Source organism: Mugil cephalus, chromosome 8 (assembly GCF_022458985.1).
Source record: "Mugil cephalus isolate CIBA_MC_2020 chromosome 8, CIBA_Mcephalus_1.1, whole genome shotgun sequence".
Classification (NCBI taxonomy): Eukaryota; Metazoa; Chordata; class Actinopteri; order Mugiliformes; family Mugilidae; genus Mugil; species Mugil cephalus.
Genome location: NC_061777.1, coordinates 8,794,201 through 8,807,513, shown reverse-complemented (window position 1 = coordinate 8,807,513; position 13,313 = coordinate 8,794,201). Strand labels below are relative to the sequence as shown.

The 13,313-nt window shown below is 41.5% G+C and overlaps 1 protein-coding gene across 1 annotated transcript in view; it reads right to left on the bottom strand.

Moving 5' to 3' along the window:
* Positions 1 to 1,073: 1,073 nt before the first annotated feature.
* LOC125012707 (dmX-like protein 1) overlaps positions 1,074 to 13,313 on the bottom strand; it is a 49,615-nt gene continuing 37,375 nt past the window's right edge. Inside the window, exons 45-51 of the mRNA XM_047592800.1 lie at positions 11,138 to 11,198; positions 10,516 to 10,643; positions 9,801 to 9,878; positions 9,606 to 9,697; positions 9,435 to 9,487; positions 7,953 to 8,170; positions 1,074 to 4,161 (exon numbers count right to left, since the gene is read on the bottom strand). Of these exons, the coding sequence (XP_047448756.1) occupies positions 3,925 to 4,161; positions 7,953 to 8,170; positions 9,435 to 9,487; positions 9,606 to 9,697; positions 9,801 to 9,878; positions 10,516 to 10,643; positions 11,138 to 11,198 (867 nt within the window). The 3' untranslated portion in view covers positions 1,074 to 3,924. The remainder of the gene's footprint in view (positions 4,162 to 7,952; positions 8,171 to 9,434; positions 9,488 to 9,605; positions 9,698 to 9,800; positions 9,879 to 10,515; positions 10,644 to 11,137; positions 11,199 to 13,313) is intronic.

Below are 13,313 nucleotides of genomic sequence, written 5' to 3'. Positions count from 1 at the left end.
TTTTAAATGTATTTTGCCTCGGATCTTGGCAAAGGGGGGAAGTGCTGGTTTACATGTAGTCGCCTGTCCCATCATTTCTTACCTACTGCTGTTGGCTAGGCTAGTTAGCTGGTGTCTTCTTGTTGGTTGCCAGTAAGTAGCTGACTGCTAGCCTGCTTGTTGGTTTTTCAGTTGGACTGGGCTTTTAAATGTGTTTTGCCTCAGATCTCGGCACAAGGGACTGTAACATAATGTGTAATAGTGAATGTTACATCCCAGGGCCAGGACCTGCGCTACTACGAACTATTGATGTAGATGTTTCCATTAGCATATAATCACCTGTACCTACAAACTGTCCCTTTTTCATTAGCTTAGAATAAGTCCTCCATGCCCACACAGGGAGCTGGTCTTCTTCTAAAAGCTCCACAGCAGACAAATTAAACACTCAGAGGACTTCTCACTTCTTGACATTGAGACACATCTACTAGCGATAGTTCATCCACACTTGGGAAAGAGAGGTTAGAGATTTTAGACCTGATGTACTGCACAGAGGAAATAATGTGTATTTGGTGACTCCGTGCAGTCTCTCTGTGGATAAATGCTTTTATATTTCCTGCCGTATGATGACAATTGATAGATGATTCAAAGACCCAAAGACAATGTGAAAAAGAAAACGGCAACAACAATATTTCTTCAACTAGACTGAGATCATTTCGATCTACAAGGATACTAAATAAGATCATCTGATTTACATTGATTAAAACCACTCAGAAGAAGTAAATAACACTGAGCACCTTATCAGATTTTGATCCTGGTATTTGTGTGGATGTTACTCGAACCTCCCACCAAGACCAGAGCAGACACCCCCACCCCATTGTAATGACACTCCTTAATGGTATCAGCTATCCCCAGCAGGATGCAGCCCGACACAAACACACACACAAATGGTTTAGGAACAACTAATCATTAAAAAGGTTCACACTCAGCTCTCAATCTGACCTCAATCCATCCAATGTGCCCAGTTTGTTCAGATTATTAGATAATACTAATGCCGTCACTCGTTTTTAAAGTTACAGAAAAAAAACAACATCTCCTTATGTTACATAACTCTTTTATTCCATCAGTACATCTTCTGTATATAATACAATGATTTACACAATATCTTCATTATAAAATTAGAATTATCTGATCAGATTCACATTTGCAAGATTAAAGAAGGGGAAGAAAAAAAAAGCAGTTGAAGGTAATAGTTTGGTTCTTCGAGATTAAGCCCCGGTTAAACTGATCTGTTTAGGATGCAAGCCATTAAAAGGAAAATAAGCAGTACTCAATTTAAATAATAATAATTATAATAAAAAAAGACTTTATCCTCCAGTGTGTGCAGAAGTGCACATCGTCTGGCTTTTGAGGAAACTGATTTTTATTCTCCAGTTGCTGCGCGAGTACACAGGGATTTCCTGACCACTTTGATGTGTGGAGGAAAACAAACAAAAAAAAGTGATTTTTTTTTTTCAAGCTCACATCAGAAAAAAAAAGAAAGAACAACAAGGACGAAAGAAGAGAGAGAAATTAAGATTGCATCGGCCTTTTGATCAATCCGTATATATTCCTAAATATGAACATGTTTCATAAATATATGCCTTTGTACAGAAAGATAATTCTTCATAAAGTGGCTTTTAGTCGTTACCAACTGCTCATCTACAGCTAGGTTTGTGTGACGCAGGTATGATGAGAAGCTTAGTTTATGGATTCTATGTATATACATAACTGCAACAAACCTGTTTCATCTAAACACTTCTTCTTTTTTTTTGTTTTTTATCCTTTTCTTCAGTTCAATCGTCCTGAAACCAAAGCGAATACACATCTGTTCCTCTACAGCAGCTCAAAAAGGTCCAATAAATCCGATGGATTCAACTCGCTATGGGACAGTTTGCACAAACCCCTTCCTTATTCAAGTGGAAGACGCATCATATTATACACCAATCGATTTTACCCAAGCATGTACTGAAGGCATTATGCTGCATTTGGATTATATATATATATCTATATATATATATAGATATATATAAAATAAAATAAAAATCTGAATGTCAAAAATCACTAAATGACAAAGGAACTGAAAGCAAACCAGGCGAAGCAAGTCTGCTAATAAAATTAACAAAACTACAAGGCAAACAGTATTGTTTCCAAGGCAGTTGTCAATCATCCAAAAAAAACAACAACATTGTCATTTCTGCAATAAAACATATTCACAACAGAATCTCCATTAATACTCACTCCCCACCCAGAACACCCTCTCCATTGTCGACAGCAAAGTTTCCTGCTACATGTTCATATGCTTCATACTTCAAAAAAAACAAAAAAACAAAAGGTATTACCTGTGGTATCCCATAGCAACGAGGGCCTCTTTAAGAAGTTATTAAAGCTACTTTGTGCAACTATCAGTAATAATCAACACTAGCAGTACTAGTACTTTGCCGGCTCGGCAGGAGTAAGGACACTTAATAATGATAATAATAATACCTCTGGTTAAATCTAGCCCGGGATAAACTAACGTCGCACTATATATTATTATCTTACCACCAATGGCCGGGACTGCCACTGCTATGCAATACCCTACATTTAATTTAGCTTAATCTTTATGTGCAAATACAGAGAGACTTGGTGCATTAATTAGTAGGAGCAGTAGTGGCTCACATGGAAACTCAAGTCGCACACTTCTACCTAAGTTTCAGGGATAGTTTGGGGACACGTTCGCCTTCTGACGGAGAGTTTAGATGAGCCGGCGTCCTGTTAGCTTAGCTAAATCAGCCAGGCCTGGCCCAGTCCGCTACCAACACCTCGAATGCTCGGAACTAATTAAGGTTGTTGTTTGTGTGTAAAAAAAAGAAAATTCATGGCGGAGGCCTGGCAAGCCTAAAATCTTGAATTAGTAAAGCACACGTTAACTTGTGAACTTCAGAGGCTCCAACACCGGTCCAACATGAGAGAGGTGTTAGTTTTCCACCTAAGGCGTCAGAAAGCGAAGGAGCACGTTCCCTGAAATGTCTAACTGCTGTTTTAAATATAAGAGATATGCGTTTATTATTTCCACATTTATAAAAAAAAAAGAAAGAAAAAAACATCTTCCTGTGCTGCAACGTGTGACCCGATAACACTTGTAGCCGACGTCCGGTAGTGAAACACGCGGCCCCTCTGTTTCCTCGTGCGCGCTGGTGGCAATCTGTGTCCATTTAATTTCCCAGAATGAAACCCTGCGACCGGATGTAATGTGCTTTGTAGGAGGATGATGCTGCTGATGATGATGATGCTGCTGCTGCGTGGCGTTCGAGCGGGTTCAGCCGACGTGTGGCGACTTCCAGACACCTGAAGGGATGCACTGCACGCACACACTCACACAGCGGCAAATGGGTCCAGGAGGGCTCCGACTATCACGCCCCAATTACACATTTGAACTAAAGAGAAGGTGATACTGTAGAAGATGAAGAACAATGCTGCAGCTTTAGCTTCACTTTCTGTGCAAAAACAAACAAAAAAAAGAAAATCTCTGTGTGCTGTTCAGTGGACGCTAAGAAGGCCGGTCGTACTGGAGAATCTCCAGCTTTTGTTTTCTTTTTTTCTTTTTCAGTTTGTTCAGATTGAACGTGACCTCAGTCGTTACCCTGTGCTCACTTCTTCTACAGTTTAAAACACTTGTAAAAGCTCATATATCTGGTCGGCTTTAAAGCCACATTTAGGTTCATGTTACACACGAATCACAGCAGGTGAGATCATTTTACTGCACGGCCGCCGGGTCGTGGCCTCGTTCCCCCAAAATGAATCCGTCCTTCCGATCAAACATGACATCACTTCCCCGCGATAGTGCCAGGAACGCTCAATCAAAAAAAAAAAAAGAAAAGAAAAGAAAATTCACATTGTTTGACTAAACGTCCCATTTTTTTCCGTCTATATGATGAACTTGACATCGTTCTTGAGGTTGCCGTGGTTGTTGTTGTTCACAACGCTGAAGCGGTTGGGGAGGATCCTCATCTTCATGGTCCCGTCTGCGCCGCAGGAGAAGATGTGATTGGCCGGTCCCACCTCTATCTGCATGACGCCCGTGCCGAGGTTCCTGAAGAGCGACTGGCGAGCGTGCTCGTTCGGAAAGGTGTGGAGGACGCACTGCGTGGCCAGGCTCCAGATCTGGGGGAGTTCAGGAACACGGAAAGATCAAAACCAGCAACGATCAGCCTCAACGGTTTTCTACACAGACATACTGTACTACAGAGCGAATTCACCCTACTGCTCTGAATATACGCTGAAAACAATCGCTGCTCCTGCCTGACCTTTGCTAAATGTCACAATGCTCTGCTATTTTCAGCCTAGCGCTGTCGTCGTGTTGGCTGGTTGGTCCACCGCTCTGGTCCACGCTAAAATACTTCTACAATTACCGGATGGATTTCCATGGAATCCTGTAAAGACGTTAAGACGAAACAACATCTGCAACCTTTTTGAGGAAAACGTCTGCGCAGTTACCGGACGGAATGCCGTGACATTTGGTGCACGCGTTCATGCCTCCCTTACGAGGAGCTGTAATAACTGTGGCCGTCCAACGACTTTTCCTCAAGCACCTCCGTCGCGTCAGGATTCCACATTGTCCCAACGTTTACGACCAACCGCCTGTAAAACTTCATCTCCACCGGTCTCTGCTGCGCTTTGCCTCTTGCACCAGTGTTAGCATGCTAATGTGTTAAACAAAGGTCACGTCAGTTTGATTTGTGAGATGAGATGAGATAATCCTTTAATTTATCCCACGGTGGGGGTGGAATTAATTAAAACTGTGCTCTGCTCCACCAGTTACAAGGAAATGTTGGATTATACACTGCTTATTTTTAAAAATAGATTTTTATTACTCTCACGGTTTTACCTTCATCTTAAAAACTTTTCACTTTGTTGCCTTGTTTGGTTTCATTCTTCTCAGCACAACCTCACATGTGTCATTTTATGATTATTTTTTCATTTTGACAAACTGCATTAACACACTGAACCTAAAACCACAATAAAACCATCATATCCGAGCAGGAAAAAGTTTCACTGTATAATCATAAACATGTTTAATAAACCATTTTTATAACTTAGAATTTCAAAAGTTTACGAACAAATCTTGCAAACAACAAAGTTATTTACAACTATTTCCATTAAAATGCCTGAATATAGAATCACTTCCAAAACTTTTCCTTCTTCCTTAGCAACCATTGACACATCATTTCCTGATTGGCTGATAGGATGCACTTTTCCATCAACAATCTTTTTTTGGCTTTTGAGTATTTGAAATCTAGCTAGCAATCTCCGCTGGCTAGCGTTTTGCTTGTCACTGTTTCTCTGTGCACCAACATCACCGAAATATTCAGGAAAAAGTGTGGTGTAAATCTAGTCTAGTTTTTACTTGGCCTACCAACTCAATTTAAAAACTACTACATAGTTTGGTAGTTAGCACTTTCTACAAAAGTTGAAGCGTCTTGCTGCTATGTCGTCTTAAACTGGTCACGTGATTTGGCGTGTCTGTTGACTCTGGAGGGTTAAGGACTAAAAACAATGACAGAAACCATCCTTGAAAAAAAAAATAATTTGATGTTTATTTTAGTGTTACACTAACATGGAGGGGGTGGAGCTTATATGACCTGCACTGCAGCCAGCCACCAGGGGGAGCTCTACTTGCTTTGGCTTCACTTTTAATGAGAAGTTCAGCTTTATTTACAATCTGTGGTTTTTCCACTATAAAACCACCTGGATTCAGATGAGGAGAAACTCTTTAATGAAGGAGAAAATGGAAGAAAAGGATAAAATCAGATCAACTATAAGCATACAGTGCATTCATAAGTGCTTGACTTAACAACGCACATGCATTTAGCTCAAACTGCTGCTGTGTCAACGTGCTCTGCCCCCTTCTTATAACAGTAACTTCATGTTTTCCCACCAAGCTTTTCTCCAATAAATATTCTGAATGCTGGCTCTGTTTGTATCTTGCCAATATGCTGCATGTATGCTATATATGCATTCATCTAATTCCTCCTGCTGCTCTCTTCGCCATAAACAGATGGGTCCCTCCATATGAGCTGGTTTCTGCTCAAGGTTTCTTCCCGTTAAAAAGAGAGATTTTCTTTGCCTTAGTGTTTGCTCAGGGGCTTCAGGCTCTGGCTTCTGTAGAGCGTCTTGGCCGCTGTTGATAGCTACCATTAAAGAAAACTGAATTGAATTGAATAGGGCTGCTGGCATGGCTTTAGACTTGTAGAGTGTTTAAGGGTTTACATCTTCATTTAAAACAGAAGGGCTGACATACAGGACTCAGGACTTAAGATAAAAGCTCTATGTACACTAGACTAGTTTGACCCGGGGACCTCTAGTTATTTGTAATAATTGTGTAGGTCTTCTGTGATCTTACTAATCAGCCTTGTACGTAATTTGTAAAGTAAAAATTACACTGCAAATTACCAAGCATATTTCTCGTAATACAGAGATGTGTTTGTATTCAAGACTTTTGTTTAATTTGCAGCTAAGAATTATGAAGAATGTGCTGTGAATCAAGTGTTAAGGTGCAAAATCGAGATGTTACCAACCCATTCAACCAGTTAGTTAATTAATTTAAATACTTAATTCGTAGTTTCTTGTTCAGGACCTATAGTCTAATGTTATATTTATTCTTTTTATAAAAAATAAAGCTTTTATTATCAATTAGAATTTGCCAAGCAACTAAAGCAGTCAAAAACTGTAAAATAAAGCGGAGTTTCTTAATTTGAGTCAAACACAGATTTTGCTTATCCCGTGCGAACAAAGACGTGGGGGGATTTCTGAATCGCATGACGCCTCCAGGTAAAACTGAACCCGTGTGAATGCGGCTTATAACACAGACTATCATGTTCCCGGCTTTTGGTCTCATCACATGATTTGTTTAGCAGTGAGAGAAACGCAGAATATGAGGATCCTTTACGTTCGCAAGACAGGAAATTGTTAAAAAGAGATGAGCGCTCACTGAAGACGGTGATTAGCTCTGAGCGACTTTCCCTGTTTCATTTGTATTCCCAGTCTGAGGAGCTTTATTATTTGATAAGGTATTCCGCAGCCTGAACCCTTTCTCTTTACAGTACATATTAGTTAATCTTCCAGTTCCTCATCAAACTCTTCTATATGTGCAGTGCAATCATGTTAAACAGCCAATACACAATTAATGGCTTCAGATGAGTAACATCACACGCAACTTCGGAGACTTCAGCGAGCGATCACCCCCAAATGAAAGTCATTTGAATTTCAAGCAGATGTGCACTGCGGCATTCTCTTTACATCCGAGCGACGGCAGCGGCTCCGTCCTCGAAGTGACAGCTGTGTGATCTGCACCGACGTATTCTTATTTGAAAAAGATAAGAGGCCCCCTGTCTCTGGAAATATATATTAGCCGAAGATAACCGCATCTCCCCCTCCCTTTTTGTTCTGCCTTTTTCCCAGCGTCGAACCCACTTTCACCTTACGCTGCCGTCGTCTTGAGCAGGTGGTTAATCATAAGTGACACTGGCTTCGACGGACTTTAATGGGACTCGCTGTCTCCGTGGATAAGTCGTGTGGTTGTTGATGTGGAGGGGAGACATTCGCACCTGGGCGACAGACGCCCCGGCAGAACTGTTCTTTTCGAGGTCGTTCAGAGGAAATTATCTTATAAAAAAAATTTCTCCTCATAAGTTTTAGAATCACGGTGAATGAATGATTTACCGAAAACAAAAGCTCAAAGAGATTCTTCAAGTTAAAACTCTCCTCCTCCCTGGGAGATCGTCCAACACGGCCTGAATTCCACTTTCGGTCGACTTTGAAAGCAACATGTCGAGAATTATTCATACATTCAGAAACTTGTTTTCCTCGGCCCCTCAGAGATGCCTCTAAAAATGTGGTATTTATTTAACACATTAAACATCAGACTCGTGAAAGCGAAGCCAGTGGGAAAATACCTTAATGTTGCCCTCTGCAGATCCGCTGATAAAGCAGTCCTCGGTTGGATCGACAGCCAGAGCTTTGACTGGTGAGTCATGGGCCTGGAAGCTCTGCCGCTGCTGCCTGTGGGGCAGCTCCAAGACGCTGATCCAGCCCTTCCTCCCACCTGTGATAAGCAGCTGCTGCCTGGGGGCCACTGAGAGCACGGTGGCACCAGACTCATGGCAGCAGAAAGCTGAGGAGAGCGACGGTGTGAGGAGGGTGAGAGGGTGGAGGGGGGGAAAGATAGCAGAGAGTGGAGAAACAGAGTAGGAGATAAATGTCATCGTCGGCTACGTTTACGTGAACATCCTTCAGTCTGACGGACTCAACTGTTCACACGGACGCTAAATAAAACGACGAGGACGTGCGATCACATGCCCCCAAAATACCCTTTTGACAAGTGGAGAATCTTCCGGCACAGAGCTGGACGCTACACCGGTTCATACCCAATACTGGTATGAATTTTTAATTATATAAAATTTTTATTTCAGACTGGAGCGTGTTCGATGTAGCGCTTCTAAACACGCACAGTGCGACTGCGTCACTGCGAGGCGTGGTGAAGACGGACAGAGGACTTGGGGACAGTCCCCGTTTTGGACGACCTGTTTCCCCGGTTATAACTGTGCCTGAAAATGTCCCCAATTTTAGCTTTACAATTATTACGGTAGCCGGTCGCTCTGCTATTGACATTACAGACATGGCAGGTTAAATATGTTTAAATGTGAATGAATGAAACTGTAATCGTCCACGTTTCTTCACTTCATCTCGATAACATTTTCGTTTTACATTTTTTCATCTCCGAGCTGTAAATGTCCCCGGATTTCAACATCAGCCGGCAGCGCTAAAACAGGGCCATGCAAACCTGTTTTACTGGTAGTGTGGGATTATTCTACATTCTGCATTACTTCCTCTCTCAACCAGTAGAAAATGTTGCGAACGCGTGATTGTGCATGAAAACAAAAAAAATAAATACCGCGCTATACTGCGATAGCGTCAAAAATTTGAAATATACCGTGATATACACCTACACAATATTAGGAAGGTAGTCATAATGATATGCCTGATCGATGTATGAAAACCCATGTTTCCAACGTAGCTCTTCATACTGACCCTGCCTTCGTTCATCTGTCCAAACACTTATTTGAACATGAGCAGAAAGAATGTATTTAGTAGAAGAAGTGTTCACTTGATTTTTAGGTTATTTACGGTTATTTTCCTACTGAACTGATTTTAAAAGGTTTACATCACCTCTCTCTACCAGACTGAAAACTCATTCAGTCAAACGAGGTCAGTCTGTTGAGGTGGTTACACAATGTCTATTTATTATAATTACTGTAGCTACTATTCTGATTATTAGTGGAATACCATGTTAATGTCTCCACTGACAATATGTCCCAACTGTTTAAATATGTTCCATCATAGGAAAGACAGAAACTCTTTACTGTGCTGCATCTCACCGTGTACGAGGCTGTTAGCAGGAGTCACCAGAGTGTCCCACAGACACACGTTCCTGCGGAGTCAAAAATCATTCTCGATCAATCGTCATCCTCGTACAAAAACAGTCGGGTCAATAATGACTTTCTGAAAACGTCTGGAGACGAGACTCTCTCACTCCCCGTCTCTGGTACCTGTTGTCTGTTGAAAGTCCTGCTGTGGCGATGAGGGAGGAAGAGCCCACGAAGACAAAGTCGTGAGCCGTCTTGTTGTGGCAGTGGAGAGTCTGACACACACACACACAAAAAAAAACAAAAGTCAGTGACTACACCGAGAAGAAAACAGGAGGTTAAAAAGAGACTGAACTAAATCAGGCAGGAGGTTCTTACCAGGTACGGTTTGGGTGTATTCCCACTGGTGTTGGTTTGCCAAAGACTCAAACCTCCATCAGCATCTACAATACCAAACTATAACAAACATCCACATATCAGACTTTTCTGCAGTTGAGTTAGAATTATTTGGAAAAAAAACAACAACAACAACAACAACAACAAACATATTGCTGGATGCTACTCTGGGGTTTGCACGATCACTGAGGACCCATCTATGCCTTCAGGTGATTTAACTTGCTCTTAAATTATCTTCCAAAAACACATCCAAAGACTCATGAGTCCAAGCAACACTTATATAACTGAAATCAGGTTCTCTGGGTGTCCTCTCTTTTCCTTTCTTTCTTTCTTTTTATTTTTTTTCCTAAAGCATATTTTATTTTTTTTTGGCCAGAACAGACAGATAAGATGGTGCTGGCACAGGAGAGGCACCATCTGAGAAAATTATTAGCTCGAGGCGAGCGCCTGAGTTCAGAGCGCTTGAATCACTCGGCTGGAGAACAATGTGTGCTGAAGCCAAACTCCCCGCTGTGGTTCGTGCCTGAGCGGGCGAAGCTGCGAGGGAAAGTGTGAATATGTGCCTGAATCCGACAGGCTCACATCACTACGCGGCCATGTTGCAGAGCTAAGAATAGCCTGACATCTGTACGTTGGTGGTTCAAAATGTTCCCTTCTCCGAGCACGAAAGGGTGCGAGCGCGTGTGGCTTTTGTAACCTTGTTTCCTTGGTGGTTGAATCGTATCCTGGTGACTCTGGAGTTGCCCGGACTTCTGAAGCAGATGATCTGCTGGGAGTGACCCCACTCGAACATACGCACGCTGCCGTCCTGAGCCCCCGTCAGGTCTGACGGAGAGAGAAAAATCGAATGTGACGACGGCCTCGGCTCAAGTCTCCGTTCTGCTCTCAGCGTGAAGATTTGGCATTTTCTTTCTCCCCTCAAAAAAAAATCATCCTTTTTTAATAATAGATGAAGGAAAAAGGTTTGATTCAACACGCTCCAACAGACGTTTTTAGTTTTGTTTTTTTTTTTTTTTCCCTGCTGGGAATTATTCCACCCAAACACCTCACAACTGTATCCCCCTGAAATACAAGCTCCCAGCGAGTGAGCTCACTCAGCCTTTTCTAAATCAACAGCTGAAATGGGGACTAAGAGAGAGGAAAAAAAATAGCTAAAGAACTACATAAGAGAAACTTTGTGGGTGATGTAATCGTTCCCTGAAGGCTGTTTTTTTTTTTTTTTTTTTTTTTTTTTAACATGAGAAATGTGACGTCTGACTTGCACTTTCAAGAGGCGGATACTCTTCTAGTCCACTGACAGATGTGAGAGCTGGACTTACAGTATGGCAGCGTGGGATGGGAGGTCATTCTTCTCACATTATTGATATTTCGCTTGATCATCTGGGAGAAGAGAAGTGAGGAGGAGGAGGAGGAGGAGAAACTTCATTATTGTGAACAATTATTTTCTAACACAAAGACACAGCAGTATACATCAAAATATCGTTTTATTTATTTATACAGTCGACTCTTTAGTCTTATTTTTCTGCCCCCTACATGTGCTGTTGCAAAGTGCAATTTTCCCCTGATGTGCGACAAATAAAGGCTTTCTAATTTTAATTTTATTATTGTGCTTTAAAAACATGTTTATTGCCAGTTATGGCTGTAATAGGCCCTTTAGGCTTCTGCACCAATTTGTTGCCATAGCTACGGTGCACATCTGCTCGGTAGCAGCGTATTTCCATATTTTAGTGTTTCCAGCTGCTTCGCCATCTGCACAATTTTTCGAATCGATTGTTTTGGATCAATAAAGACGGAGCGCATCGAGGAAAGGTTAACTGTGGACGTTTGTGTGACAAATTTCGGCAAAATGCATCAGTCGGCATTGTTGAAAGTTAAAAATAAACCCGCGCTGGCTAGCTTTTTTTTTTTTACAGAGCGAGCCAGACTGATCAGGGCACAAGTAAATAAATGGCTCCCACCGGAGTCGGCTCCATGCGTAGGATACGACGTCTGTGCCCCTCAGAGGCATAAACTCTGCTTAAGTGGTGAAGCAACAGATTTGTTCTGTTCTCAGGCTGAATTCAGACACAAGAGAACCACAGTGTTTAGTAGAGACTGATTGTGAAGGTTAACTTTCCGTTAAAAACAAAAGCCATCACGAGGAATGCGTTTATGATTTCCCACTGACAGACTTTCTCGACTATAAGACAATTCTCCTGCTTGTTTAAATGACTTGTAACTCACATTTTCCGCTGTATGTTAAATGTTTTGTGCGGATATTTTCTCAATTTTATTTGTGCTCATGAGAGCCCACGGCCTCTTCAGAGAACCATCCCATCCTGGTCACCACCTACTTGAACTGTTTCCCCCACGAAGGCTTTTTAGGACAATCAGAGCCAAAACGAACAGATTGAAAAAGAGCTTATACCCCAAAGATGTTGTAGCATTAAACTCTAAACTGTAACCACTGGAAACACGACCCTGTGTAATATTCATGTGTGTCTTTATTTTGTTAGAGGTAGCATTGTGTTGTTATTTTTTTCTACCCTGTTGCATATTGTTTTTTTTTTTCTTCTTATCTCATTTTTATAAATATGAAGAGCTGCTACCTCAATTTATAATAATAAAGTGATTATGATTCAGTTGTTGTGGTGCATCAAAAATAAAGGAAGTGTTCATTTCCCATTTAAACTCTGCAGCTGTCTGTGGTTGGGGTCTGGGTGTGTGCTACTACTAGTACTGACTGTACTTGAGGGGAACACGTAGACAGTGGGGAAACTACAATTATGAACTAACTGCTGTGGTTTTTAAACCAATGTGTTCCTTAATATGTGAAGAAACTTTATAAAAGTTTCAGTGTGAGCTTTAAGTTTTTTTTTTTTGCACAAAGAACAAAACTGACATAGGGAAACACAGCACTGCTGACCCTGGCCGAGGAGCAGACACAGGCAAGAGAAAGAGTTTCTTCACAAAAGACCCAAACCAAGTAAAGACAAGGGAGGGTTAAAGTCCTCGGTGGGGATTCAAGAGATGAGATCGACAGATTTAAAGTCCAAGGACGCGACTCAAATCTGTCGAAAAACACCATCCTTGAACAGACCTCATCTCAAATGCTAATATCTCAACCATCTGTGAAAACCAAGCACACGCTGCAGAAAGGCCATGGCATGGTGCAGAAAGCTGATTGTTTTTTAATGGTTTATTAAACAGGATTTACGGCCTTTTCTGAACACAAGCAGGAAGAAATACACATATCACCAGCCAAAATTTAACAAAAGATGCGCTGTTTTATTTTTATATCCTCTAACATACTGTTACTTTTTTCCTGTCCTTTATTGTGACTGATTTTATTTATTTTTTTATTTCTAAATGTATTCAGCCGCTGCTGCCTTCGAATGGAAAAATAATTACGATGCAGAGCGGCTCTTACTGTCCAATCCGCATATCAAGAGCAATCAGTGACCTGCTTAATATGAGCAAACATGACTCACATCTACTCGATTCAAAAGGCACCGC